General features: G+C 32.1%; 3 protein-coding genes and 1 long non-coding RNA gene across 7 annotated transcripts; 2 read left to right on the forward strand and 2 right to left on the reverse strand.

Moving 5' to 3' along the window:
• Nucleotides 1-1483: 1483 nt before the first annotated feature.
• SBP3 (squamosa promoter binding-like protein 3) lies at nt 1484-3822 on the forward strand. The gene is made up of 2 exons (NM_001320680.1): nt 1484-2098; nt 3452-3822. Exons 1-2 carry the CDS (start codon nt 1809-1811, stop codon nt 3567-3569), a joined length of 408 nt encoding a protein of 135 aa, NP_001307609.1. The 5' UTR covers nt 1484-1808; the 3' UTR covers nt 3570-3822.
• On the reverse strand, nt 2543-7578 carry LOC101246383 (mitochondrial arginine transporter BAC1-like). Of its 4 annotated transcripts, none has more exons than XR_003243947.2 (9): nt 7291-7578; nt 6202-6291; nt 5371-5472; nt 5079-5183; nt 4902-5000; nt 4644-4832; nt 4412-4510; nt 4124-4337; nt 2543-2941 (listed from the first exon to the last, which is right to left on the reverse strand). XR_003243947.2 is itself a non-coding variant. In XM_004248059.5 (9 exons), coding segments are annotated over exons 1-9 (927 nt in total). In that variant the 5' UTR covers nt 7393-7578; the 3' UTR covers nt 2543-2940. The 4 variants fall into 4 exon arrangements, 2 of the variants coding, with proteins under 2 accessions (XP_004248107.1, XP_019071710.1); XM_004248059.5 differs by having other exon boundaries at nt 4198-4337; XR_002028793.3 differs by having other exon boundaries at nt 2802-2941; nt 4198-4294.
• Nucleotides 7579-8660: 1082 nt separating this feature from the next.
• Nucleotides 8661-13670, reverse strand: LOC104649458 (uncharacterized). The gene is made up of 4 exons (XR_011212037.1): nt 13380-13670; nt 9390-9566; nt 9194-9295; nt 8661-9111 (listed from the first exon to the last, which is right to left on the reverse strand). It is a non-coding gene; the product is annotated as an uncharacterized lncRNA (long non-coding RNA).
• Nucleotides 13671-23369: 9699 nt separating this feature from the next.
• ERF3 (ethylene response factor 3) lies at nt 23370-24827 on the forward strand. The gene is given in 1 exon segment (NM_001246867.2): nt 23370-24827. A coding segment is annotated over 1 exon segment (669 nt). The 5' UTR covers nt 23370-23394; the 3' UTR covers nt 24064-24827.
• Nucleotides 24828-26487: the final 1660 nt, after the last annotated feature.

Raw genomic sequence — 26487 nt, forward strand, 5'->3', positions numbered from 1 at the left:
AATTTAATTTTCGTACTACGAAATCATGTCCCATAAATGAAAGAAAGGGACATGGCTATAGCTTTTCACAGAATCGTCCTTGCTCGAAAGTATACCAAATTAACCATAATGTCTTGTGTCTACAATAATAATAATAATGTAAATAAATTAAGGCCGTGTTAAAGATATATTTTTTTTGCGTCTTAATTTAACTCTAAGAATAGATTGAATCGATAGATTCAACGTAGATTTGTTATGAAATATGTCTTCACTAGTTATCGAACATTACATAATAAGTATACCAAAATCAATATCTCAATAACAAAATTTATACCGATTTTAACTTAAACCAACAACCAAACACAAGATAAGGTGCGATTCTAGTATTTTTTTTGTATTTTACTTTTGTACTGCTTGTCAGGGCTAGGCTAAACCATAATGTTGTGTTACTACGCTTTGCCTCTCCCTTCACTATAAAAGTCTCGCTCCTATTATTTAAGAAAAAGAAGATGAAAATTGAGCTTGATTATCAATGGATGGGAAGGACGAAGTGGAACTTTGCATAAAGTGAAGATCGTTGGGGTGAGTAGAAATGAATTGTTTTTCATAAATAGTAAGATTGCATCCCCGCCCAAAAAAAAAAGACTTGTTGCTTGAATGTAACTATTCAATCAAAATAAAATATTACAACTATAACATACACTTTTAGAGAAGTATTGAAAATACCCTTAAACTTGGTATGGATGATTAGTTTCGTCCTCAAACTATTGACAGCCTTAAAAACACTCATCCACTTGATTAACTGAACTTACACATACCTCTGATTAGCCAAATGACATAACAAGTGGTCTCTACTTTCAAACAACTCTGGTATGAGTGTCTGACTCTTAATAAAAGGTCAACAAAAGTGCTGAATATATTCCTAAACTTGCCAAATCAGGAGTGTATTTAAGCTTACCTAGTCAAGTAGAGAGTATTTTGAAGGCTATCAATAGTTTAGAGACAGAAATAACAATTCATGCCAAGTTCAGGGTGTTTCTCTCTATATTTTGGTTTCAAATTCATAGGAACAGAAGAGGGCTCGACCAGATTAGGCGATGAGAGTGAGAGGATCCTTTCGAACAAAATCATTAATATGAATAGCCTAATCCCGATTTTTCGAATCCCATTGTCAAGGACTAAAAACACAATTGATGTATAGAAGAAAAAGAAAAGGAAATGGTATCGAAGTTATCAATATTGTGGATGGTCACGTTCTTCTTTTGCAGGCAATAATGCTTAGGTCACGTTAAAGTTGAGGTCCTTTTATATGTCGCAAGTTGAGGCCAGAAAGAGTAGCTTCATCTGTCAACATAAACCTGTACCAGAAACCCTATCAAATTGTAGTATCTTTAGCTCATCTTTAATCCAAATCCTGTTCTCCACTTCTCCACTTACTATAGAAACAGAAAAGTATGGAACTTTGTGGTCCTCACATATTCGTTTTTGTTTAATAATTGTGGTGTTGTACACATCTCGACTAGTTCCACAAGGTATATGACTATATGTTACTTCCCACTAGTTCCGAGTAACTCAATCTATCCATCAAAGCTTAGATAAATGAATGTGTTTTTGCCTTTTAACAAATTTTAAACTTGAGACCTCATAGTTCTCATCTCACTTCATTGATCACTAAGTCATACCCATAGGTGTGTGGCGTGGTCCACACATATTCTCTCCCTTCTCTTTCACCTTTATTGCTAAACTTCACATTATTAATCTACTCATATATTCTTGTGCTCCTCACTCTAGTTTTCCTCAACTTGTTTCTTTTCCCCCCCTTCAAAGAGATGGAAAATAACAAATGGGAAGGGAAGAGAAGCATGGAAGAGGATGATGATGAGGAAGATGAAGATGTTGTAGAGGATACCAAAAGGAAGAGGGTCTTGACTCGCTCTGGACGGAAGGTATCCACTGCAGAGGGGTCAAGGCAACCTTCCTGTCAAGTTGAGGAATGCACTGCAGATATGGTGAATGCTAAGACATACCATCGCCGCCACAAGGTCTGTGAATTTCATGCAAAGGCTCCAGAAGTACTTATTGATGGACTCCGACAGCGTTTCTGTCAGCAATGCAGCAGGTTCAGATACTCTGATCTTTCAATATGCAATTTGAGTTTAACTTCTAAATACACTCATCAGATCACCTTAAAGATAACTAACAAGTAACTTCCCATTCAAGTTACTTGGAAAAAACGTAGTTAAATTACTCTCTGTAGGGGTAAAATGCATTTATATGCACAGTTTAGAGTGCACACAGACAGCCATTTGGCATACAAACAAGCATTTCACTTTACCAATGACCATAAAAGAACAATTTTTTTAGCTAGAGGTCTATTATATCTACATCAAAGATCATTACCTGCAACAAGAACAAAAATAGTGGCACAAAGTTGCAAGGCTGATAATTCTTCTCTCACATTAAGCACACGTACTAGTTTTCGGGTGAAAAGCAAATTCATCAATATTTTTCTCTTATGCTGCTTAAAATAATGTAATACCTTCATGAAAAGCTCAGTCTATGGTTGGTGAGGATAAAGAGCCTCTAGATTCACATAACATGGAACCTACGTGACAGATCCTCCAAAAATGCACTACTTTTGGAGGATTCAAAACACACCTATAAATATTTTTGAAGAGTATTAGCAACATCATGGAACCAAAGCCAAATCAGAACAACTATTTTAACTGTGATTTCTTTTGTATGAATTTTCTTGTGCTCGGTGCTGCTTTAAATTTAAGGTGAAGGAAATTTAAATGAAAAATATATGGAGAACAATCTGTTAGTGGAGTCGCAAATGGGGATTCTTTGCCGTCCCCTGCTTTTTCCAGCAGGCAGGAAGCCTTGACTGCTGATTCTCCCAAGTCCCTGGTGAGATTGATCACATCTGATACTGGTGTATTCTCAGAATCACCATCATTTCCTATAAAGACGGATAAAACATTACTACAATGGAGAAAAAAATATTTTCTCTACTTTCAAACGGGACCGTTGCACAATTCTCTATTCCCAAACGAAGATTATATTGGGGTAACCTAAAGAAGATTCCCTCTTTTCCTATAAAAGTATGTATCCTCTCAATTATGAAACTCAGTATGCACCACAATAATTTTACTGATTTTCTAAGCAGCTGCTTTCCTGTTGCAAAGTCTCGGCATAGGTAAAATATAAGTACTGAAAACTCACAATGGTCTGAGTATCTGACAATTGAAACATGAAAGAGAGTAAAAACAGAAATTAGCAAGGACAGAGAGCTTTTCTCCCTGCACCATTTCCCTTAAGTGACTAGAAAAGAACCAATCAGAATTTACTTGAGGTGATTTTTCTTGCTCTATTTTGTTCCAAGAATGTGACATCTTGGTTCTCTTGCATCCTCTCAGAACTACTTATGGGAAGTTTCATTTTTTTTTACATTATAAATTATGGTAAGCAGATTTCATCAGTTGGCGGAGTTTGATGATGCAAAAAAGAGTTGCAGGAGACGGTTGGCAGGGCACAACGAGCGCCGCCGTAAAAGTGCACAAGATTATCCAGGAGAAGGGTCAAGTTGAACGGGCACCTACTAGTGGACTGATGAGAACTTAAGCTCCCTCTGAAAAATATAGAGTTTATCACGCTCTCTCTCTTCTGTCATTTGCCATATTTCCTTTTTAACAAAAAATGTTATCTTCAGGTATGCATAAAGTAGTAATTTCATTTCATCTGAAATGAAAATAGTACGAAAGAATGTTTCATTAACTTTTGTCTGTTGGTACTTCGATAGTTTGTAGACCGAAAATAAAGCTATCCTGTGTTTCACATGTATGTTGCTTGAAGACTACCCTGTTGGACATGTCATCTCACACTACAAAGTTTCTTTTATTTTTTTAATTACCCTTACTTTCCTGACAGAGCTCGAGTCTAGTATAAAAATGCTTTCCACCTTGCTATGAGAAACTAAAGACACTCGGAAAACACTCATTTGAAGAGTTAAGAAGGAAAAAAACAAACTGAGAGAACCACAAGGCTAAAATTAAATATAATCAGATTATCTCATTAAGAAAGTAAACATGATTGTGCTAAACTAGTAGCACGGCAGATGGCATATCAAAAGAAACATGCAGACCTTGCTACGAGCCTCTAAAGCTTTAAGCCAGCAGGCAACCAGAATAAATATTGGCAGCAACCAAGATATCTTACTAGTTGAAATCACGCTTGATTCCCAACAGTTTGGCAGACAGCTCCCATGTAACAATTGCAGCTGCATTAGCAGGAAACGCTCTCACAATTGTAGGACCTAGACCCATATAGCATCCTCTTAGACCAGATCTCGCATATATCTACCATAATAAACTGAATCAGGCATTTCATCTAGTATTTCAAGTTCCAAAATACAAGAGATTATGGTAACTACCGATTTTAAAACACGAAACGGGTTTCTCGTATGGTTTTTCTCTGGGGTAGTTTGAATTATAGTTTTTGCTACATCCAACGGCAGAACTGCTGACCAGCACTGAAAAGAGAAGATGCACAGAATTAATTTGTGTATAGAATATCCACATGGAAAGTTTACAAACAGCATAGAACCAAGCAAGGAAAAGAAAGAGAAGTCATTAAGAAAATGAATTCCAACCAAGAATACTCACTGCTATACCGCCAAGACCGCCACTCATTATTCCAACTCCAATATCAATCAATTGGCTAGACTCGGATGAAGCACCTTTACGTTGTAGATGCAAGTGATAACGCACATATTCATATGTACTAAAGAAGACAGCGTTTCCGAAAGATTCTCTTAATAAGGTTGTGAAGCCTCCTCGAAATATGCCTGTGATCTGAAAGGATCTTTGTCAGCTTAAATGCACACCAAAAGGCAAATTTGTGTAGATCAAAAAATTTCTCACCCCTTCACATTTTACAGTTTTAAGGGCACACTCAAGAGGACCACCATATCTACTGGAGCTTGGTAACACGGAATCAGCACCCTGAACTTGCATCCTACACTGGCATCATAGATATAATAAGGATGATACTTCCAAGTAACTCTAAAGCAGGATGTTATGAACCCTCACATCACTTACCTTCACCAGTTCTGATGGACATAGAATGAAGCTGATAATAGCTCCTCCAAAGGCAGCTGAAGGAACTATCGCTTGAGGCTGGGGCTTACCTCCATCAGGTCCACCCTTTAAAGCAAACACAAAAAGGTTCGTCATTGATAACAAGAAACTGAGATGTTGTCACAAAAGCGCCGAAGTTCCAAGATACTGTTAACGGTTGTGAAAGTAGTTGCCTTTCAACATAAACTAGTCATAAACAATCTTTGAATCGAATCACAGCGTAAACTCATTGCTCGATGAACATTGAACTAACCTGCAGCAATATTTTTGTTTGGGAATAAATGCCAAATACAAGTGAGCTCTCAAAGGCCATGCCAATGAACGAAGATGTAGCTCCTCGATAGAGCCCCTTAACCTGCCACAGAAAATTGCAGTTCAGGTCCCTCAGAAACATGAAAAGCAGTCCCATACAAGGAGGAAAAGTTCCCAAAAATAAGAAAAGAAAGATAATTGCAATATAAACAACAATAGTTGACCTTTTGTGATGTGCTCAATGAAAAAGGTATAAGATGAGTCTACAAGCAAAAGTATAAACCTCAATTTCTTTGAAGAAATAGAAGCTAGGTTTATTGTATAAGAAACAGGATTTGGCGGGCAAATCAATTTTACTTGACAAACAGTGTAGAAGCTAGGTTTATTGTATAAGAAACAGGATTTGGCGGGCAAATCAATTTTACTTGAAAAACAGTCAAGACGGCATACTTTGGCACTTATGTAGAAAGCCTCAAGGGAGCTCTGTTTAATTAGATCCATTTACTGCATACTACTTCAGTAACCAGAAACTTAGATAAACTTTCAAGGGAATAGGCAAATACAATCATAACTCATAAGCTCAGGAAAATGTTCATGAATATAACATGTACAAGTAAAGATATATGACATTTAGTATAGAGAAGACGAGGCTTATCGGGGATGGGGCTTCAAATAATGGAATCACTCAACCTTATGTTTGATGGGAATTTCAATATCTGCAAAGCAGTTGAGTCAAGTAAAGAGATTATACGTTCCACCAACTAAACAACATTTCAACAAACAGAACGGGAAAAACTCAAAGTTGGATTTTGGAAGAAGTTGAGAGACATACTCCTTCAGTTTTTAATATTCGAGCAGCACAATGCAATCCATTCTTGTACTTTATTCCACGAGCTTCCGTATTGTGTTTCTGGAGCTTCACCTGATAAATGCATTTCACATAACTCCATCGGTAAACCCACATGAAGTCACAACAACCTCCAACACCCGAACAAGTATACTATCTATGTCATATTATTAAGATCTTCTCGAAACATAAATTATTCCATCTGGCATAGATAACCTTATACTCTGCTTCAGCCAATACCTTACCCTATTTCCTACAAACCTTTATTCAGAGGCAGATGCAACCTTATAGCATCGGTTCATTTCAACCAGGTACTATTCATGAAAAGTATAAATTTATGCGTGAAACACTGTGACTAAGATTGCAACAATTAGTAGGTTTGAACCCATAACTTTTAAAATATGATAGGTTCAAAGTTAAAAAGTTGAATTCATAAAATTTTGGATCTACCTCTGCCTTTGGTAAGACTTTCAACTAACAAATTAAGGCATGTAAAGAGAGAGAAACTATAAAAATCAACTTCCTTTTTTTGTTAACCATGGTGTCAAGATCAACCTGTGTAAACCTCGACTAATACCATAAGATATTTATCACCTCTCACCAACAATATGTACCAGGATTTGAAACTGAAACCTCATGGTTCTCAACCAATTTCATCGACCACTAAGCCAACCCTAGGAATGTTTGCTACAAATTTATACCTTCAACCAAACACAGTATAAATCTAATCCCAAACTTAATAATGTAATATCCAACTTGAGATTATTTCATCCCACCTGCTAAACTAGCGTAAGAGTTATAATCCTAACTAACAGGATAACTTAGTTTGTGTGTACCAAATGAATGAACTGCTTAACAATCAACCATCCCTTTTTTGATTAATACGCTAAAAGAACCTCTCAACGAATCTAGAGTCAAAATTTTGGTGCACCTAGCCATCTATACTAAGAAAACAGCAAAAACCCAGATGCAAAATTTGTTCAACTCTACCAAATATGATAAAATTCGAATTGCATTCATTCACAGGATAATGCAAATGGGTATTTCCATAAAAGCTTGAAGTAGTAAACGAACCTTGACGGTATCAAAAGGGTGACCGGTAATGACAATGGCAATACCGGCCATGAGCCCAGCTACATACTCCTTGTACCCCGAATTCCCACTCATCTTCTCCATTGCTCCAACTCGAGAATTTTGCTATTCTCCAGTTGAGCTGGGTTTTTCAAAGGGTTTTAGCTCTAGTAAATCCAACAATTTGCTCGCTCTCAAACTAACACCGTGTTTGTGTTTTTTTGGTAATATAAAGTAGAGTTGAATTTGTAAAGACAATCAGCGCTTAAGTCAGCTCGAGATTTGTCCCCCATTCTTTTATGGCATAATACATGCATATATCAAATTTGGCTTCAAATTTTAACTTTGATCTCAAATTTTCATATTGCATAAATAGACACTTTAATTATCTTATCTTTCAATAAATAAATACGCGATTTTTGGAGCCAAAATGCGTGAAATGCAAACGCTTCCACGTGTATTAGTGAGTCAATCAGTGACTGCCAACTAACTAAACATTTTACAATGTCATTTTGAAACTAAAAAAAATATCTTACATGTCATTTTGAAACTAAAAAATAAATAAATTAATTTTAATTAATATAAAAGAAATTCATTAAGGGTAGAATTGTCGTTTCAACATTTTTCAACCCTTGTAGGCCTCGAAAATTACCCCTCACTCGCGCAAAATGCGTGCATTTCAGGCATTTTGCCAAGTAGGAATCGCGTGTTTATTTATTGAAAGATGGATAGTTAAAGTGTCTATTTGTGCACTATGAAAGTTTGAGGTCAAAGTTAAATTTGAAGTCAAGTTTAGGGTCCAATATATATATTATACCTTCTTTTATTGACGTAGAAGATATGATATCTGAATCTAAATCGATCCATAAAATGTTAGATTCGTGAAAAAAAATTTGTTGTCTAAATCCATATAAAAAGACCAATTTCCTACTCCTCTTCCAATGTGGGATTTCTTGACAGATTTTTGACTTTTTGTGAGTAATTTAGAGTGTAAGAACTTCTTTAAAAATTTTGAAAAATTTTAAATTCAACTTCGAGACGAATTTAGTTCAAAGGATGAAAAAAGGTGGAAACATTTCATGATCTAACATGTCTGATAGTTTCATAAATATGTTTTAACTTGATCTCAAGTGACATCCAATTTTAATGTGCATAAATCAATATTTAAATTTGTATAAAATTAAATAAATACAACACTCGCCGTTGAGAAAGTTGCTAACATTCTTAATCCAAATTGCTTCCGTGGCTGTTTATCAAGAAGTTAAAACCTATCCCTTTTGTCATAGTAATTATACGTCCAAACAATATTACTATTTACTACTATGAAGAAATGAATTTTAAAAAAAATATTCATCAAAAGTTGAAAGTGAAACTTTAAGAAGAATTTTTTTTTATGTATAAAGTGAAAATTTCACTTTTGATTGTGGCCATTGAATGCCAGATTCTCATACAAGATTAGCTCCTTTTTCATTCTACTTTCCATAGGGGATTAGTTGGTTCCTTTGTTCCTACAATTAACAAATGCTATACTTTTTCTAAAGGTAGAACTTTAAAACACATTCAAAATAGGAATAAATTGGATTGGTACCCTTATTTTCGTCAAAGGAGGTTTGGATGAACCCTCTTTTGATACCCTAGCTCGCCCACGATACAAAGTGTTCAAAAAAGTCCATTGAAATATCGGTCTTTTAGATCTTAAGATCACACCAAAAGGCGAATAATTGAGTCTTACATTCTCATCTAACGTCTCAGGTTTCTCCTTCCAACTGGCCGCCTGCTAGATCATTCACCTTCTCCGGCTTGTAAAGGCTTCATTCGCCTGTTCTAAAAAATGAACGAATGTAGGTCAACACGTGAGATAAAAGCTCACATTTGCCATATGCAGGAATAAAGGATTAAGTATTACCAGTATCATTACTACAGATAAAGCATCTGCTGAATTATAAAAGCTGTGGAAGTTGTAGCTCTACGGGTTTGCTATCCATCCAAAGCAGGAGGGAGTCTAAGTCTTCGAAAGTATATGCAGACGGCCATTGAATTCTATGAAATTGACTCTTTTCATATGATAAGGACAGTATCATAATTCAAACCCTACTCATTACCTTCTTAAGTAGCTGAGTTACTCTGTCTATCTCCGGCAATCCCTTCAAATATTGACGCCCCAGAAGTTTCCATTGCTCCAGCGAGCATATTGCGACATTAGGATCTACTGCTTCCTGAAACACCTGCTTCCAAGGAAATATGTCCAGTCCAAGCATCTAGATGGAGATTTCATTTTTCTGCAATTGCACATATTAAAACTTACAGAAGCAGAGAATGAGTAACAAAACAATACCATCATTCATTAAATCTTTGAATTCATAGCTTTTGTAAAAACTTACAATAAATACATAAATCTTATGCAGCTTTGATTAACAACTCAATGCTTAATGAAATAGCTACAGGGCCAAATAGACTCTGTTCAACTTGGTTTAGTCACCAGTGAATGCATCGGATATGTCCGTAATATCGCACTGTTTTTGTCAGAGTAATCTCCCATAAGGTTAGCATGTCAATACTGTAGAGAAATAGTGTAGCTATGATAACCAAAGTCATACGGGTCAACTTGTATGCACCATGATTATGCCGCCGACTAACCATTATCTAATAATTGTCTGAACAAGCAACTGCAGAAACCTGAACCTCCGCGCCCCTAGTGAGGAACTGCAACTGTTATAAATGCAAGAATCCCCCATGCAACTACGTAAACATTAACAGCATGTTGCAAATAAAGGATGATCCTCCCACAGCGACGAGGTAGATGTCTCTTAGCTGGGGTGATCTATAGTTATCTCTAAACCTCCATGCTCTGGTGCAAAGACACGATCAAAAGCAGGCTTGCCTGCTCTTCTATTCTCTGTCACAAACTGCAGTTACTAGTTCATTTCATATATAACTAGCACTAACCAATATCTAACCGCTAACACTAAGTTGATTGGAGCAACATCTTAACAGTACAAATTCCCTTCAAAGCCGGGATGAAAGACGATAAGTACTTCCTGTAATCCTATTGAAAAAGAACCAAACACTTCGCTAAGTTACTAAACTTTATACTTGTTTTTCTTCAAAAGCACAATCTTCTCCCACTCATTTTCCTTTATCTACTAAAATATTTCAGTTCCCTAACTTTAAAAACTGAAAACGGCATGGACCAGACTCTAGTCATGCAGCCTGTTGCGAGCTAATGAGACCTCAATCCCGAAGCCTTCAAAGTATTCTTTAAGTACGTGCCTCTATTTTTATGGGGAATTCACTGCTAATAGATCTCGCTAGTGTCCCTCTCCTTCTATTTTTATGGGGAATTCACTGCTAACAGATCTCGCTAGTGTCCCTCTCCTTCTATTTTTATGGGGAATTCACTGCTAATAGATCTCGCTAGTGTCCCTCTCCTTCCCCTGCAACCTTCTGATTAACCGGAGTATATAATGACAGTGTCAGGGCGTGAGCACCGGGTCATGAGAGTACCTAGTAAACATCAGATTAAAGCTTCATGGATGATTAGTGGTCTCCTCCATGACCTTTTGCATCTAAAAGCATCTTCAATGCCAGAGAATCCAATGAGGGGAAAGCACAGAGGTAAGTATGCCAGGAGCACTAATCTAGTAGTTGACTCTAGCGAAGATGATGACATTAGCAAATTATATTTTTACCCGAGTCCCCTCACCCATATCCACACATGGATCTGTACCGAATCTTAAAATATAGGTCATAGAGGATCCAACCTCTGAATCCACACCCGAGCCCAAGTAACTTGGGGAGGATGCCTAAGTCCACAAAAGCAGGCCATCGGTCCAATTCCCAATCAATGTGGGATCTAACACCTTCCCTATTCTACCATGTTATGTTAGATTTCTTCTCATTTTTCATCTAGAAGGATAATTTTCCAAAATCCTCAAATCAAAGCAGTCATGATTAAAGTCACCAGCCACTTTGGGGTTCAAATTGAAGGTAATTTATTTCCATCATTCCAAGTCTTGGTAAACAAAGTTACCAGGTACCTGTGCTGGTGGGAGATAGTAGTAACTTTGGAATTAGTCGAGGTGTGCATAAGTTGGTCAAACACCATGATTAAAAAAAGAATAGTTCTATTAATGTGACTGAAAATTCCCGATGAACAAGTGATATGCAAAAAGTAGAGAACCTACACAAGTTGTGCTCTACAACTAGAACACAGTCCTCTATGCTTAACTAAGACATTATGGGGTAGATGATGTTCTCTAGAAACTTTAAAACAATCATTCATCTTTAGGAAATATACTCTACCTTTTTAAAATCTTCTTTCATTCAAAATGGTCTATGTAACAACCAAGATAGCTATAGACCCATCTTCTCCTCACTCCGCGTCTCAAATCCCAATTGACATCATATCTCTAATAGCAGTGGCATCATTCACATGAGCTACGATCCACTTTTTTTATTTGTAATGGTATTTATTTTTCAGTAAATTACATGTTGACTTTTTTATTCATCTACACCTTTCATCACAATTCACAAGAGTTCACGCTTTAACTATTCTTCTAGCTTAAAGCCCTACAGACACTCCAATTTGGTTATGCTTCACTTTGACATCACAGATCCAAACAAGTGAGGCATGGTTGCATGCATTACTTCACACTACCGCTCTAAAGTCCTTTGATACTCACCAATTTCAACTAGCACAACCACCATCTCCAAAGTCATAACAGATCATATAGTAATCAACCTCAGAAAGTGAAGATGTGAGTATTTGACCACCAAGAATATTCTGTGGATGGTAACAGCCACTGTACATTCATGATGGACTGTCAAGCAGTAACAAATCACAATTATAAATATAAATATTGAATATTGAAAAAATTGATTTCAAAAGAAATTTCATAAGCGAAGAAAGATGAGGCAAAGAAGGAATTGATAGAGGTGTGTCGAGAAGTTCAATACCTTCTTGATCGAGAAAATGTTGTTGCTTGCACTTATGCTGCGTCCATTTCTAGGGGTATACAAAGTCTTATATTGCAAGGTGAACAACGAATACATTGACAAGAAAACCTACTCTAATAAACAGACACATACATATAGAAAGTAATCAGCAAGAGTAACACACACAAGTTCACTCACTACAAGCATGTTATTTTTAAGCTTAGCTCCATTTATATAAGTTTCTTATGTTTCATTATTCTTCCATTGCTTTATCATATGTTATTTTAGGACATTACCAACTTGAGCATGGAAGTGACGCCCGAATAGGTGGGCATCCACTCATTTTTTTCCTTTTTTTGAGTGGTCACTCTGCAAGGATGCAATATGCATACACAACAGATGCAAAAGCAGGACATCAACACCAACATATGCAGTTTGCAAGAATAATCATCCTGCGACATGCAACAACTTTCACTCGTTTCAAGCTCGGGTCCCATCTTCCCAATCATCCCATTTCACAGGCGGCAAGCGTTCCATCTCAATCATAAAAAGAGTAATAGGTTTTATTTGTAGGTTCCTCTACTTCAGGCTCTTCCGAGGGCCTTTTCTTTTAGGTGAGGTTCTATAGTTTGATGGTTACGTTAATGTCTCCTCTCCCCTTCACTGGTAGCTAGGAAAGATCATGTTCAGTCGTCAACAAACTCTATCGTTTCCATTCAACAAAAGGGAAGTTGTCCTATTAATCAGAAACAAAAACATGATAACGATAGGTACTGAATGCCCCATAACATTGTCCATACCATTAACCAGGCTTCATAAAAAGCAGGGAGTAACTAATACTCCTACAATTATCCAAAAGAAACAGGGGTCTAACTACTAAATCGGAATCAACAGTTTTTATCATTAAACTGTACACTGTTAAGTATTAACACACTGATATATTTGACGAATGCAGCGAAACAATGAAAATGTAGATACTAGGTCATTTCTTCTCATCTCTCCTAGCCTTGGTAGATAAAGTTACCAAGCACCTACAGAGCCCCGGACACCACAGTTATAGAAAAACAACTATGAAAATGTACACAATAGTCTAATACCCATAGCAAAAGATATAGCAACAATAATGAGTAATAACATAAATGTCGGAAGAAACGAACTTTTTTTATGATCTACATCCTCGAATGGAGCTGATCCTTCGCCATTTTCTTCTTCAACCTCAACTTTTTCGTACTGTTCGTCCTCCTTAACTGAGAATTTGTGTATCAGGACTGAGTTATTGGTTAGTGAATCAGCCGCCGTAACCATGATGGCATTGTTGTCGGAGGGACGTTGAATCTGGTAGCGACGGGGCGGCGGATGATGGCGGCCCTAATCATATACTGTTTATTCATCAGAAATATTTCTGTATGAACAGAGAAAATTTTAAGGGGTTGTTTGGTTGCAACAATTAGTTAATTGTGAAATTTATGTATTATTTCATGTAAAGTTTAATTATTCAAATATTCATTACATAGATATATAAATTTGTAAATCATAAACCAAATACAAATATTCATTATAGGTATATAGATTTGTGAATCATAAATCAAATACAGTATTAGATGTATTGATTTTTTATACTAACAAAAATGTGATCACATGAATTTGAAATGAAAGTTAGAGCAATATAAATAGTGAAAAACAAGCAATTAAAACACATCTTTATAACTTGAAAATTCAAACAATATATTTTGAATTTGTCAACTGAACAACAAATTAAGTAGCATTATAATTTAATCCAAGATTATTTAGTATTATTTTTCACACCAAATGATAGTATCACTGACTAATCAGTAAATTCTAAAAAGAAAGACAAATGATATCAATTGAGTGTGTGTGTATATATATATATATTGACTTAGTATCATTTAAGCGTAATTATCAATCTTAGCTTAATGATACCAATACAATATATGATACTGATTTAGTATCAATTAAGCAAAAATTATTGATGTTAATAAATGGAATATGAGTTATAGTTTTTTATATTTTTTTTTAGAGAATCGATATTTCTTAATTGCAATATAAACATGTTACTCTTGCGACTAATTTCTGTAGTTCACCTTACCTCAAAACTCTTTCTTTATACCAAAAGGATAACTTTCATTTATGAGTTTTGTATGAAATCCTTTATTTTGGTTATTTTCATATTAGCATTTGTAGTTCATAAACCTATTTTTAAGCATCCATGTCATATTTTTCATATTTATCTTTAATTGGTATTTTTTTTTTTATCAATTTATCTTAAACGTGAGTGTTAAATCGCGATCAAAATTATCCTAATAACAACCTCATAAGTAGAGATGGCAAATAGTGCATTGGGGAACACATCCCTACAAACTTCAATCCGTTCCACATAACATAATTTGTTAATTTCACCTCATCAAGTTAAATATGAAAAAAAAACAAAACATGTACATATTATCTTGTATAAAATGTATATATATATACTTGTATCGAGTTTTATTTTGGTGAAAAGTTATATAGCATTAATATCTTCTTAAACTAGCCAATATATGTTTTCAATTATTAGAAGTAGCAAAAACTTTATGAAATTAATGGGGATGTTTACATGAGGCCAACACATAGACTTCAAGTCTCTCACATGTTGGTCAATATGTTCAACAATTAATTGGAAATATTATCTAAAGTAACTTAAATGTTTTTTTTTATGGGTGTCCGTGCATGTTGAAGGAAGCTGATGGAACGTGTCAAAGAAACAGTTTCGGTAGAATAAGTTCGGTGAAGCTGTCTAGCGAGTTAAAATTTGAATTACACCAGGACTAGACTACTAAATCTTAATTGATGTACAAGTCTATACTTGATACGACTAAAACTGATGTAGTTATTGTTCCTAGTCAACTATATCAGTTTTAGTCGTACCAAATATAGACTTATACATAAATTAAGATTGTTAATAATCTAATTCTAATGTAATTCAAACTCCAACTCATTAAACAGTTTTACCGAACATGTCCTTTGACACGTTTCATCACCTTCCTTCAACGGTCCATTAATTGTCTCAAAATTTTATAACTCAAAACTTATCACAAAACAAAATAGGGAAGCAAGCAAAAGTCAATAAAAATGGCACTACATCTTGACTTATTTATGAACAAAATTCCAACAATAATTAATACATACACAATATACAAATATGAAATAAGTATACGCGTTTGCTTGGGACCACATAAATTACCTAATTATTTATCGGCAGTAAACATGTAAGTGTGATATTCATTTTTGTATAATGCTTGAAAATATCGAACGATTCGAGTTAAATCTTGAAGAAAGCTAAAAATTGTTAGTTTGATGAGCATATATATTTTCATACTATAGAATATATATAATTAATAATTTGTATATAAATACTTCTCTAATTTGTTGGCTTAAGCAAGGTAGGGTTGAGTTTGATACCAGCACAATATTTTTTATGAAAAATATTTTATTTAAAATTATTTTATTTATTTATTTTAGTATTTGATAAAGAAATAAAAATGTATTATTTTAAAAAATTTATATATAATTTAGTAAAAAATTATAAGGTAGAAGGGGATAAGTTGAGCGTAAAGGAGTATAGAACTTGTTTTACTTACTTTCGTAAAGAAAGTGATTGTTTTTTTCTTTTTTAAGAAACTTAATTTATTCGAGAAAGTTTTTCAAAAAAAAATCAATTAAATATAAAAAAATAAGAAATATTCTCTTATATATTTGTTGGGTTTTATTTGCCTTAAATTTTTTACCATAATTAGGTTTTTCTTTTAGGAAAAGATTTGAATTGACTAATCTTTTTTTCTGGTAGGAAAAAATTTAGGATTCTATAAATAGAGGAATGTTCCTTCTAACTTAATCAGATTCACAATGTAATCTTAAGAGCTTTGAGAGTTTTGGTTAGGGGGAGAATTTATGGGTCACAGGCTTGATACGTAATCACTTGTGTGTGAACCTCACATGTATTCCGAGTGAATTGGTTGAGGTTATTTCCCTCTGTATTTTGTACTCTCATATTTATAGTGGATTGCTCATCTCATTTGTGGACGTAGGTCAATTGACCGAGCCACGTTAAATCTTTGTGTCTTTTGGTATATTTTTCGTTGTCTTCTTACTCGTGATCTTTTAAGATTTGCTTTGCTAGCTTCCAAATTTACACCTACTTATTTTCGATCCTAACAATATCACCCACAATAATAATGTGTTCGAATATACGAGAAAATTATTTTCTAGAAAAATAAATTATGTTAGATACCTAAAGTAAAAGGAATAAATTTTACAAATACCATGAAAAATAATTGTGTGGAGATGGGCTACAAGGATGGAGACAAAAAGATAAATAAGGCACGTTAAATAATAAAATATCAAATATCGAATGGAAAATTAAAAACGCAAATTAAACATTAGGAAAATGGGCTGAATCATTTTTCCGTTTAGTGGTTCCTAAAGATATAATTAATTAATTAATCCAAACACTAAGACATATATTGTAAAGAGACTATACTAACATTTAATATTGAAAAAAGAAAAGGATAAAACTAAGCTGACTTGAAAAAGTATTTGCAAATTAAAGTTAATTATGCAATGCTATCCTAATCAAGAAATTATTTAGTGGAACCTTTTTCTAGCCACTCTCACATCAATAATTAAAATTTCAAATAGGGAAAATACATTAATAGCAAGATAATAATCTCTATAGTAATTGATAAAGTCTTAAACATAATCACTAATTATATTTTTAAAAAATATTAACTCCATGTTAATAAATTAAAGGTATAATATGAAAAAACAATTATCCTTTTTTTTTATTTGTTAAAAATAACAAGTAAAAAAAAAGAAATCAAAAATTTTAAAAAATATTTGACAAATAATAGTAATGGAGGAAATATTTATTGTAGTTAAATATATTTGATCTTCTATTAAATGAATATGTGTTTTAAACTTAATTGCTGGTAAATATTCACAACTCATCATTTAATTATCATGTGATTATGTTAAATTCGCGTTGTTATTTTATATTTGACGAAAATATAATTAGTTTGAACAATAGAATGCATATTTTTCACCTTTATATTATAAATTAATATAATAATAAACAGTTTAATATAAATACTAGATGGAAGTAAATTTTTTGTTTGATTGATTCAAATTTCATACAATTTGATGTTACAATTGGATATATCCTCTGAATGAATGGGAAAAAAAAAGATGTATACTCTGAATCATTTGTCATTCTTAATAAAGGAGGATGTTTCTATATTTAATTTGAACTGTTAAAAAAATTTCTAATTTTTTGATGATATTTGATATTTATATTAAATTTTGATTTAATTTGCGTTTAAGTTAATCTTTTGAAATGACTCAAATGATTTAATTTGAGATTTTCATATTAGAGATATTAGATTTGAAATTTCTTATCCTGTGATAGTAAGGGGTTAACCTTTTTGAATCGAGCCAGTCGCATGCAGTTTGCCTAATATAATTTTCTTTTTTCTATGTGGTTTACGAACTATTACATAAGATTAAGATTTATCTTGTGCACACTTAAAGAATAGCAATTACGAATTTTCTTGTCATTAAAAACTGTATACATAACAAAAAAAATGAAAAGAGTAAATTGTTCTAAAGAAACAAAAATCATTTATATTATTCAAGTTCAATTCGTAATCAATTTTTTTAATTAAAAATAAAAAATATTTTTCTTCTTTTAACAACTTTTAATCAGTCATATTTCAATATACAAAAATAGTTATATTTATAAATCCTTTTTAAAATATGTAGTTATGAGGATGTAAAATTTCAAAGTCAAAAACTAATTACACATGTGAGTATGAAAATGAATTTCTAACCGGCCAAATTAATTTCTAAAATTAACTTATTTTATTAAAAAAAAAAAAGTTCATCAATTTAAAAATTATTTCTAAACAATAATTAGTATATGACCAACTTCTAAAAAATATTTCTTCGTGTATTTACATTTTTTTTTTAAGTTTATGAAAATAGCTTAGGTTATTAGATCTCTCAAAACCTTGATATACATACCTCGAAAAAAAAAGTTAATGAAAAATACATCTTGTATAGCTTCCTACTTTCTTTTATTTCCTATTCGTGGACATACATCCAAATTGAAATACACAAATTATATAACACGTTTATATATTACTTTCATTTTCAACAACCGCACGCAGGGGCAGAGCTATCCTTAACCTCTTCAACAGAAAACTATATTATTTATATATGGTTAAAATAAATTTATATGTATATATAGTAGATATTGAACCCCTTCGACTATCTATTTCTACAAATTTTGAACCCCTTATTGAAAATTTTAACTCTGTCTCTGACCACATAAGCAAGGCACATCATCCTACCTATGTATAATGGAGAAGCAACCATTATTGTCATTGAAAGTGATATACACTAAACATATATACTATAGTTTGACTATATTTCTAACCATAAAAATCACAACATATATCATAATCTGAAACAAATTTACGCGTTTGTTTAGCTACTCCACTAACTCACAAATAACAAATTGACTTCTAGCTAGTATATATATATATATATATACACACTGATATTTTATCTATTTCATGTTCGATATTTTATATTTGAGTTGATTAAAATTTGATATAAGTCGAGAAATTTGATATTAGGAGTAAAAGACAACTTAATAATGATGATTGGATACTCTGGGGGATTCAAACTCGAGGACTTTGATTGAGACTGAAGGAGTAGTTATCACTCCACCACAATCCTTATCAGTTATATACACGTTAGTTGTTACGTCAAAACAAGGCTGAGCATACTGGTGAACTCAAGTTGGCATCAAGTATCACTTAAGACACCTTAACCGAGCTTTGTTCCTTTTAGACATCTTATGTACAATCCCGTTATATCATTTCAACACTTTTTGTTGATATGACATAGTGAGTGTTATACTCACACTAACTGTGCGTGAGGGCTTTATTTCATTATTTTTAAAAATAAGATTCTTCTTCTCCATCTTTTAGCTATCATTTTCCAAACTTAAACTTTTTCAATAATGAAAAGGTTTAATGATGCAATGATAAATAAGTAAATTTCAGCCTACGTGATTTAGATATGACGGAGAAGACGACTAGTTAGGCATGAGTGAATGTAATGAATTTTGTGCAAGAAAAAATATATATTATTCGAGCTTAAAATGTCACGTGTCATCAAGTTCAATGGTCACTTTTCTACTCAAAAAATATTATTTGAGCATTATCTTTCATATACATATCACATGTCTTTGTTTGATTCATTACTTTAACATATTAACAACAAAAATGTTATACATACTTTATATATTTGAATGATTATCAAAAAATATCAAAACAATAATATCACAAACTCTACATAAGATATCTAAAAAAAATAGCGATAACTTTAAAGACATCGATAAATTCAACCTTAAAATATCAAATATGAAACATGTAACTAATTAAGAAGTGTTTGGTTGTTTACAAAACTTGTGGTTGTCACATTTTTATAAGTAGACAAGAAATAATTCTTTATTTGTGGACACAATTTTGACAGGACCATATATCATTCATTATCTTAATTAAATGTGACATTTTTCGATTGTACGTACAAGGTAATTCAAGTACATATACTAACTTCAAATTTGTTCAACGAAAAGCATTTAAATTTAGTTAAACAGATATTTAATATTGGCACAAATTTTTATGAGTTCGGAATCTAAAAGATATAAAATATTAACAAAAATTTTAAAATGGTATATAAAATTTTATATTCATCAAAATGGCAAAATCACTGGAACAACAACAATTTACTCCACCGAGAAAAGCACGATTTTGCAAAATGTGATATTTTTTTAATTTCTTTTTTAAAAAATCGCTGTCTAGGCAGCAATTTACATTTTTTTTAAAATATCGCTGCCTTTTATTTTTATTTTTATTTTTTAAAAATGGAAATCGCTGTCTAGGTAGCGATTTTCAAAAAAAAAATTAAAAAACAAAAATTGAAAATCGCTGTCTAGGTAGCGATTTGAAGTTTTTTTTTAAAAAAAAATCACATTTTGTAAAATCGCTGCAGTAGCAACGATTTTTCTTTTTTTTGTGGAGTAAATCGTTGTTGTTCCAGCGATTTTACTGTTTTGGTTAAAATAAAATTTTATATATCATTTTGAAATTTTTATTAATATTTTATACCATTTAAGCTTTGGACTCAAATTTTTATCGGTACATAAGTACCTCTCGATTAAGTTATGTACCTAGTAATATTATAATACAAGTACCTCTCGATTAAGTTATGTACCTAGTAATATTATAATACAAATAGTTTTTAACATAATAATTATTAATGTTGATAAAAATATTAACATCTTTACCATTATCAATTAAGTATTATTAAAATTAATATCGCTAGAGACTTTATATAAAAATTTCTAATTACTACTAAAATACATATTTAAACATTAATAATATCTTTTATGCCGCGTGCTTGTGTGAATATTACATTATTCAAAAATTGTCATATTAAACGTTTTATTGACAATTAAAAAAGAGAGAGAACAAGATAATCCAAGCATTTATTGAGAGATTTATCTTTTATTTTAATATAAAAGAGAAAAATGTAATATACAAATTAAATAAAAAAGATTCTTGGAATATTATATTATATAGTTTAATAATGTATCTACAGCAAAAAAAAAATGTTGATAACAGATCGTCAAAGGCAATCATATTGTTAAATATATTCCCAAAAAATAGCACAATAATTTTGTGGAGCCTTTTTCAGCCGCCTCACAAAGTATATAATATAAAAATATTTATACACACATATTAATAAATTAATTATGTGATATGATCACTGAGTATCGCCGAAAAAAGCATTTGTTATATATCTAAAAGAATCATGTGATAATACTGTATATATTATTCAAATGTCAGAATCAGAACAAACATAAATTAATGAGATGGTTAAATATAAATATTTTTGAGTTTAAATTCTGAAAATATTTTTTTTTATTAGAATACTTATGTTCAAAATAAATATTATAATATTTATTAAATTTTAATATAAAGCAAGAAATAAAAAAATATTGAAGCAACATAGAGTGAACGACGACATGTATTTATTATAAGGACTAGCTATATATATATATATTATTTAACTTGAATAATTGTGTTCATATATATATATCTATTTTATATTTAAAAAGCAAAAACTTTATGATCAGTTGAACCCATAATACATTTTCAGAAAAATATATATATATAATATGGTGTGTGTTGCGTGGCACTTAATTAAATTGACAACATGACTTTTTTTTCTACTATATGTTATGTAAGAGAAAATAGTTAACAGTTGACAGCTAGTGATAATGGGTTAATTAATATATAACCTGGATCGCGATGAATGATCGAGATAATTATAATTTTTAAATTTAAAATTTAAATAATTAAAAATATTATTATTAAAAACGAACTTTATGTAATATGTGAATTTAAATTTATCGCTATGAATCTTTTTAAGTCTTATTGGGTCAATATCAGCCGATCGAATCTTTGTAGCACTATAAATTAATACTACATTTTATTTTTGCATTTTCCATTTTTTTTTCCTTTGTTTAGTGAATCATGACAAGTGAGGCGGACCTACGTGAAATTTGTGGATTCGAATAAATTTACTATTTTTTTTATATTTATATTTGTACTTGAATTTTTTTTATATAATCTCATTTAATATCTATACATAATTTTGAAATTTACGTTTATTTATTCTCCAAAAAAAATATATATAAAAAAATAAAAAAATAGAAATGTGTCAACACGCGCTGGAGTAAGCGCGTGTGTGATAAAATAGAATCCTGCTGGTTTTATAGAGAACGATGGGCGGACTTGCCGGCTTAGTTATCCGCAGACACGTCTACTTTTAATTTTTTTCTACAAATACGTCGTGTCAAATTCTCATTGGTTCAAACATGGTGGACCCCACGTCAATGTGGGACCCAAACACCATTAATGAAAATTGTAAGGAAAAAACGGATCCATACCACGCGGCGGAATACCTGAAGCTTAGCCGACAAACCCGGTTCAACCCGGTTTTGTCACCGTTTTCCCCACACTTACCAGTTATCTGCCACCTGTCCATTATCTCTCAAGCTTTCTAGTATCTTCTCCGACAAACATACGTGAAATATACCTCTAAATTCTCGATCAACTTTAGCATTATCTTCAATGTTAAAAAAACCATAAAATATATGTTCTTCACTTTAATTCTTATCCGTTGATTCAATATTTAATAAATGTCGAATCTGTTATGTTGTGGAGCCTGATTAATATTTGATGTACTGTCAAATTTTAGGCTGTACTGTTCATTCTCAATTTATTCTTTGTAACTGTTCATACTCCGAATTATTAATATATACCCCACCGCCGTGAAAGTTTACCCACGGAGTGTTACCACGAACTATTGGTTTCTCTCTTTAGATCTCTCTCGAAAGTTCTTGTGTTCTTCATTCTCAAGTGTGTGTGAATGAATTCGATCCTAACAAAATCCATAAATAAAATTATGACATATGTATATCATTAGTACAAAGGATACACACACGATGACAAAAATATAACGAAGAATATCTCATATTTTTCTTTTTTCCCCCCTTTTATTTGTTTGGTCAACTTAAAAAATGAAGTATACCATATGAAGTAAATAAACACTAATAAATATAGTAATTGATTGTAATAAATTACTTACCCTTAAGATTATGCGTTATTGATAATTTTCTTAAATTAAAACTCTGGACTCTGGAGTATAGCAATGTATATATATTATAATAATTATAAGTATCATAAATGGATAGGAAAAGTTGTTTTCTTTGGTAACGAATATATTTTATTAAAAAATAATAAATATATAATATTTGTCATTTGTTTATTTTTTTTAAAAAAAAGTAAAAAAAAAACACAGAGTATGCCGCCATCAAGCACACAAATGTCACGTAACTGACTAGGCCCCACATTTTGTAGAAAAAAGAAGGGCCCCACAAAAAACCCATGGGGGCGGCTATTTCTCATTAGTCAAAATTTTCCTATATAATCTCTCTTCACCCTTTCTCCATTTTCTTCATCTCTGTAACATTTTGAATTAGCTATGGCGCCTAAGGAAAAAATTGGTGCAGTTACAGCTATGGCAATGGTGAATTTAAATGGAATTTCGAAAGAGGTGCATTATAGAGGTGTAAGGAAGAGGCCATGGGGGAGATACGCGGCGGAGATTAGAGATCCTGGGAAAAAAAGTAGGGTTTGGTTAGGTACTTTCGATACTGCGGAGGAGGCGGCTAGAGCTTATGATAACGCTGCTAGAGAATTTCGTGGAGCGAAAGCGAAAACTAATTTTCCGAAATTAGAAATGGAAAAAGAGGAAGATCTGAAATTCGCTGTGAAAAATGAAATCAATCGGAGTCCGAGTCAGACTAGTACTGTGGAGTCATCGAGTCCGGTTATGGTTGATTCATCATCGCCGTTAGATCTAAGTCTCTGTGGATCAATCGGCGGGTTTAATCATCATACGGTTAAGTTCCCGAGCTCCGGTGGAGGTTTTACCGGTTCGGTACAGGCGGTGAATCATATGTACTATATAGAAGCACTTGCACGCGCCGGAGTTATAAAGTTAGAAACAAATCGGAAGAAAACGGTAGATTACCTCGGTGGTGGTGACTCTGATTCATCAACGGTAATTGATTTTATGCGTGTTGACGTGAAATCAACCACCGCCGGTTTAAATCTGGATCTCAACTTTCCTCCACCGGAAAACATGTGACATCACCAGAGACGACGATGAAGACGATCGGAGATATTTTGCGAGAAACATTTTTAATTTAGTACAAGTTCCTTTTTAATGTTTTTTAATTTAAACAGAAAAGGAAAAAAAAAAGTATATAGAATTAGATATATAGATGATAGAAAACTGAAGAGCCATCGCCGTTGCTGCTGCCGTCGCCGCCGGCGACGATTAATCACCGCCGATGTCAATATCAAGAAGGGCTGATCTATTTTTACCCTTTTTTGCAACAGAAAAAAAAACAAATCTATTTGATTTTGCAAAGCTGTTGTTTCCATTAGATCATCCTTATCATATAGTTATTATAATACATTGTTGCCGGTTTTTTCAGCTGAAAATAATTATCACAATTCTCTATCTCATTCGATTAATTCTTGATTAATCGTAACGAGAGGGAGTTATTCGAATAGTAAATATGTTCCTATTTTTTTGTTTTTGTGAATCGGTCGGAATGTGAGGAGCAGGCGGCGGCGAGCGAGAACCGCTAAAAGAGTTTCGCGGTAAACGTGTGGCACGTGTGGTCCATTTGATTGTACGGAAAATGGCAGATAGTGGAGATTGTGCCACGTGGATGTTGTGCTGTTTATTTTAATTTAAAGTATGATTTATCTTTTTGCAGCTAACGTAACAAATACGTACATTCAGTTTTGAATGCGTTACGTATACGGATATGTTTCTTTGTTTATTACGTTAGTATTTTTTCCGTTTATTTTTATTTATCAAAAACGTAATAATTGATATGATTATTTTATTAAATTATACGATGAGTGCGTGAGGGTAAATTTGGAACTAAAATGTAATGTTAGCTGTCTGTTGGTGGATCCCCGACATAAATAGTGGTAAGAATCTGTTTTCGAGTAAGCACACCGGTAATTAAAGCTTTAAAAACAACGTTAATTAATGAGAATCACAGAGAAAAACAGATCCCTTAGCCGTAATTTGAGCAGTATTTAAAGATTTAAGTCATTGTGTGTGAAGAGAAATTAAATAAATTTGTTACTCCGTTTTATATTCTCTCCGTTTCTATTTACTTGTTCATGTTTTCTTTCATATCTATTTTTATATATTTCCTTTTATATCTGTTTTTATTTACTTGTGCATTTTAACAAATTAAGAAATGATAACAATATTTTTTTCTAATATATCTTTATTTAATTCTAGAAAATTTCTAGTACTATTAAGTTGTAATGTGTGCTTTTTGGAACTAGAAAATACATTTATTTTACTTGGGAGTTACATAATCTTTTAAGTTAGTAGTAAAATTGTAACTGATCTATAATAATCATTGGTCTCTTAATATGTGTGTCACTTGTAAAGTGGACAACTAAATAGGGATAGAGAGAGTATTAAATTAATTTTTGAGGTGTTTCACGTCTTTTAAAAAGAATAGATTAAGATATAAGTAAATTTAGTTTTTCATTTTTTATTTAATTATTATCAAATTCATGATTAAAATAATTAAATATTAATTAATCACTAATTTCAATACAAACTAATGAAGGATAAAATTAAAAAATATTCTAAAAGTAATCTTGAATACAAATTAATCTGAAAAAAAAAATGAAAAATGCCTAAAAAATTAACTTACTATGAAATAGATGGAATACTCTCTCTGTCCCTAATCAAACAAATTCTTAATTGACATACCTATTAAGAAAACAACTATTGACATAGTAAATTTGTCGATGCATAAATTAAAAGTTTAAGATTTTTAAGATATTCTAAACTTTTCAAAGTAATTAATTGAGGATACAATAAATAAAATTATTTTATTCTTTATTGATTTATCAAAATAAATAAATAATTACAAATAACTATAAAAGATAAAGTAACAAATTACTAATTAGGAACAAAGAATATATAAAATATCACGTATGTCAAATTATACGATATAATATGCCAAAAGCATAGTAAAATTTTTTTTTTTTACCCTTTTTACTTTCTTCATATAAAAAAAGATAAAAAAAATATCTACTATTTTAACAACTTTCATATCCATTTTCAAAATTTTCGATCTAAACAATAATAGCGACTCCGTACCTAAGACGCACTACGCAGAGTAGCAGACAGGAAGTGGACCCACATGTGGAGACGGACATGAGAAGTGTAAGTGAAAACGCGGCTGCCGCTTTTTCTGTGAGTGGGCCCCATCTCATTTTGCCGTCCACCGAATTTTTCTTTACTTGTTATTAATATTTTCGTTTTAATTTATTTATCTTAATATAAAAATAAATTAATTTTTTTGAAATACAATTTTTTTTTTTATATATGTATGGTTTATTTATCGATAACTACTACAATTGATAAGCTTTTAAAAAAGGAAAAATTAATGTAAGGTCAAAATTAAAAATTATTCATACTGTTTTAGTATTTTATTTTTTTTAAAAAAATTTGGCCTAACAC

Source organism: Solanum lycopersicum, chromosome 10 (assembly GCF_036512215.1).
Source record: "Solanum lycopersicum chromosome 10, SLM_r2.1".
Classification (NCBI taxonomy): domain Eukaryota; kingdom Viridiplantae; phylum Streptophyta; class Magnoliopsida; order Solanales; family Solanaceae; genus Solanum; species Solanum lycopersicum.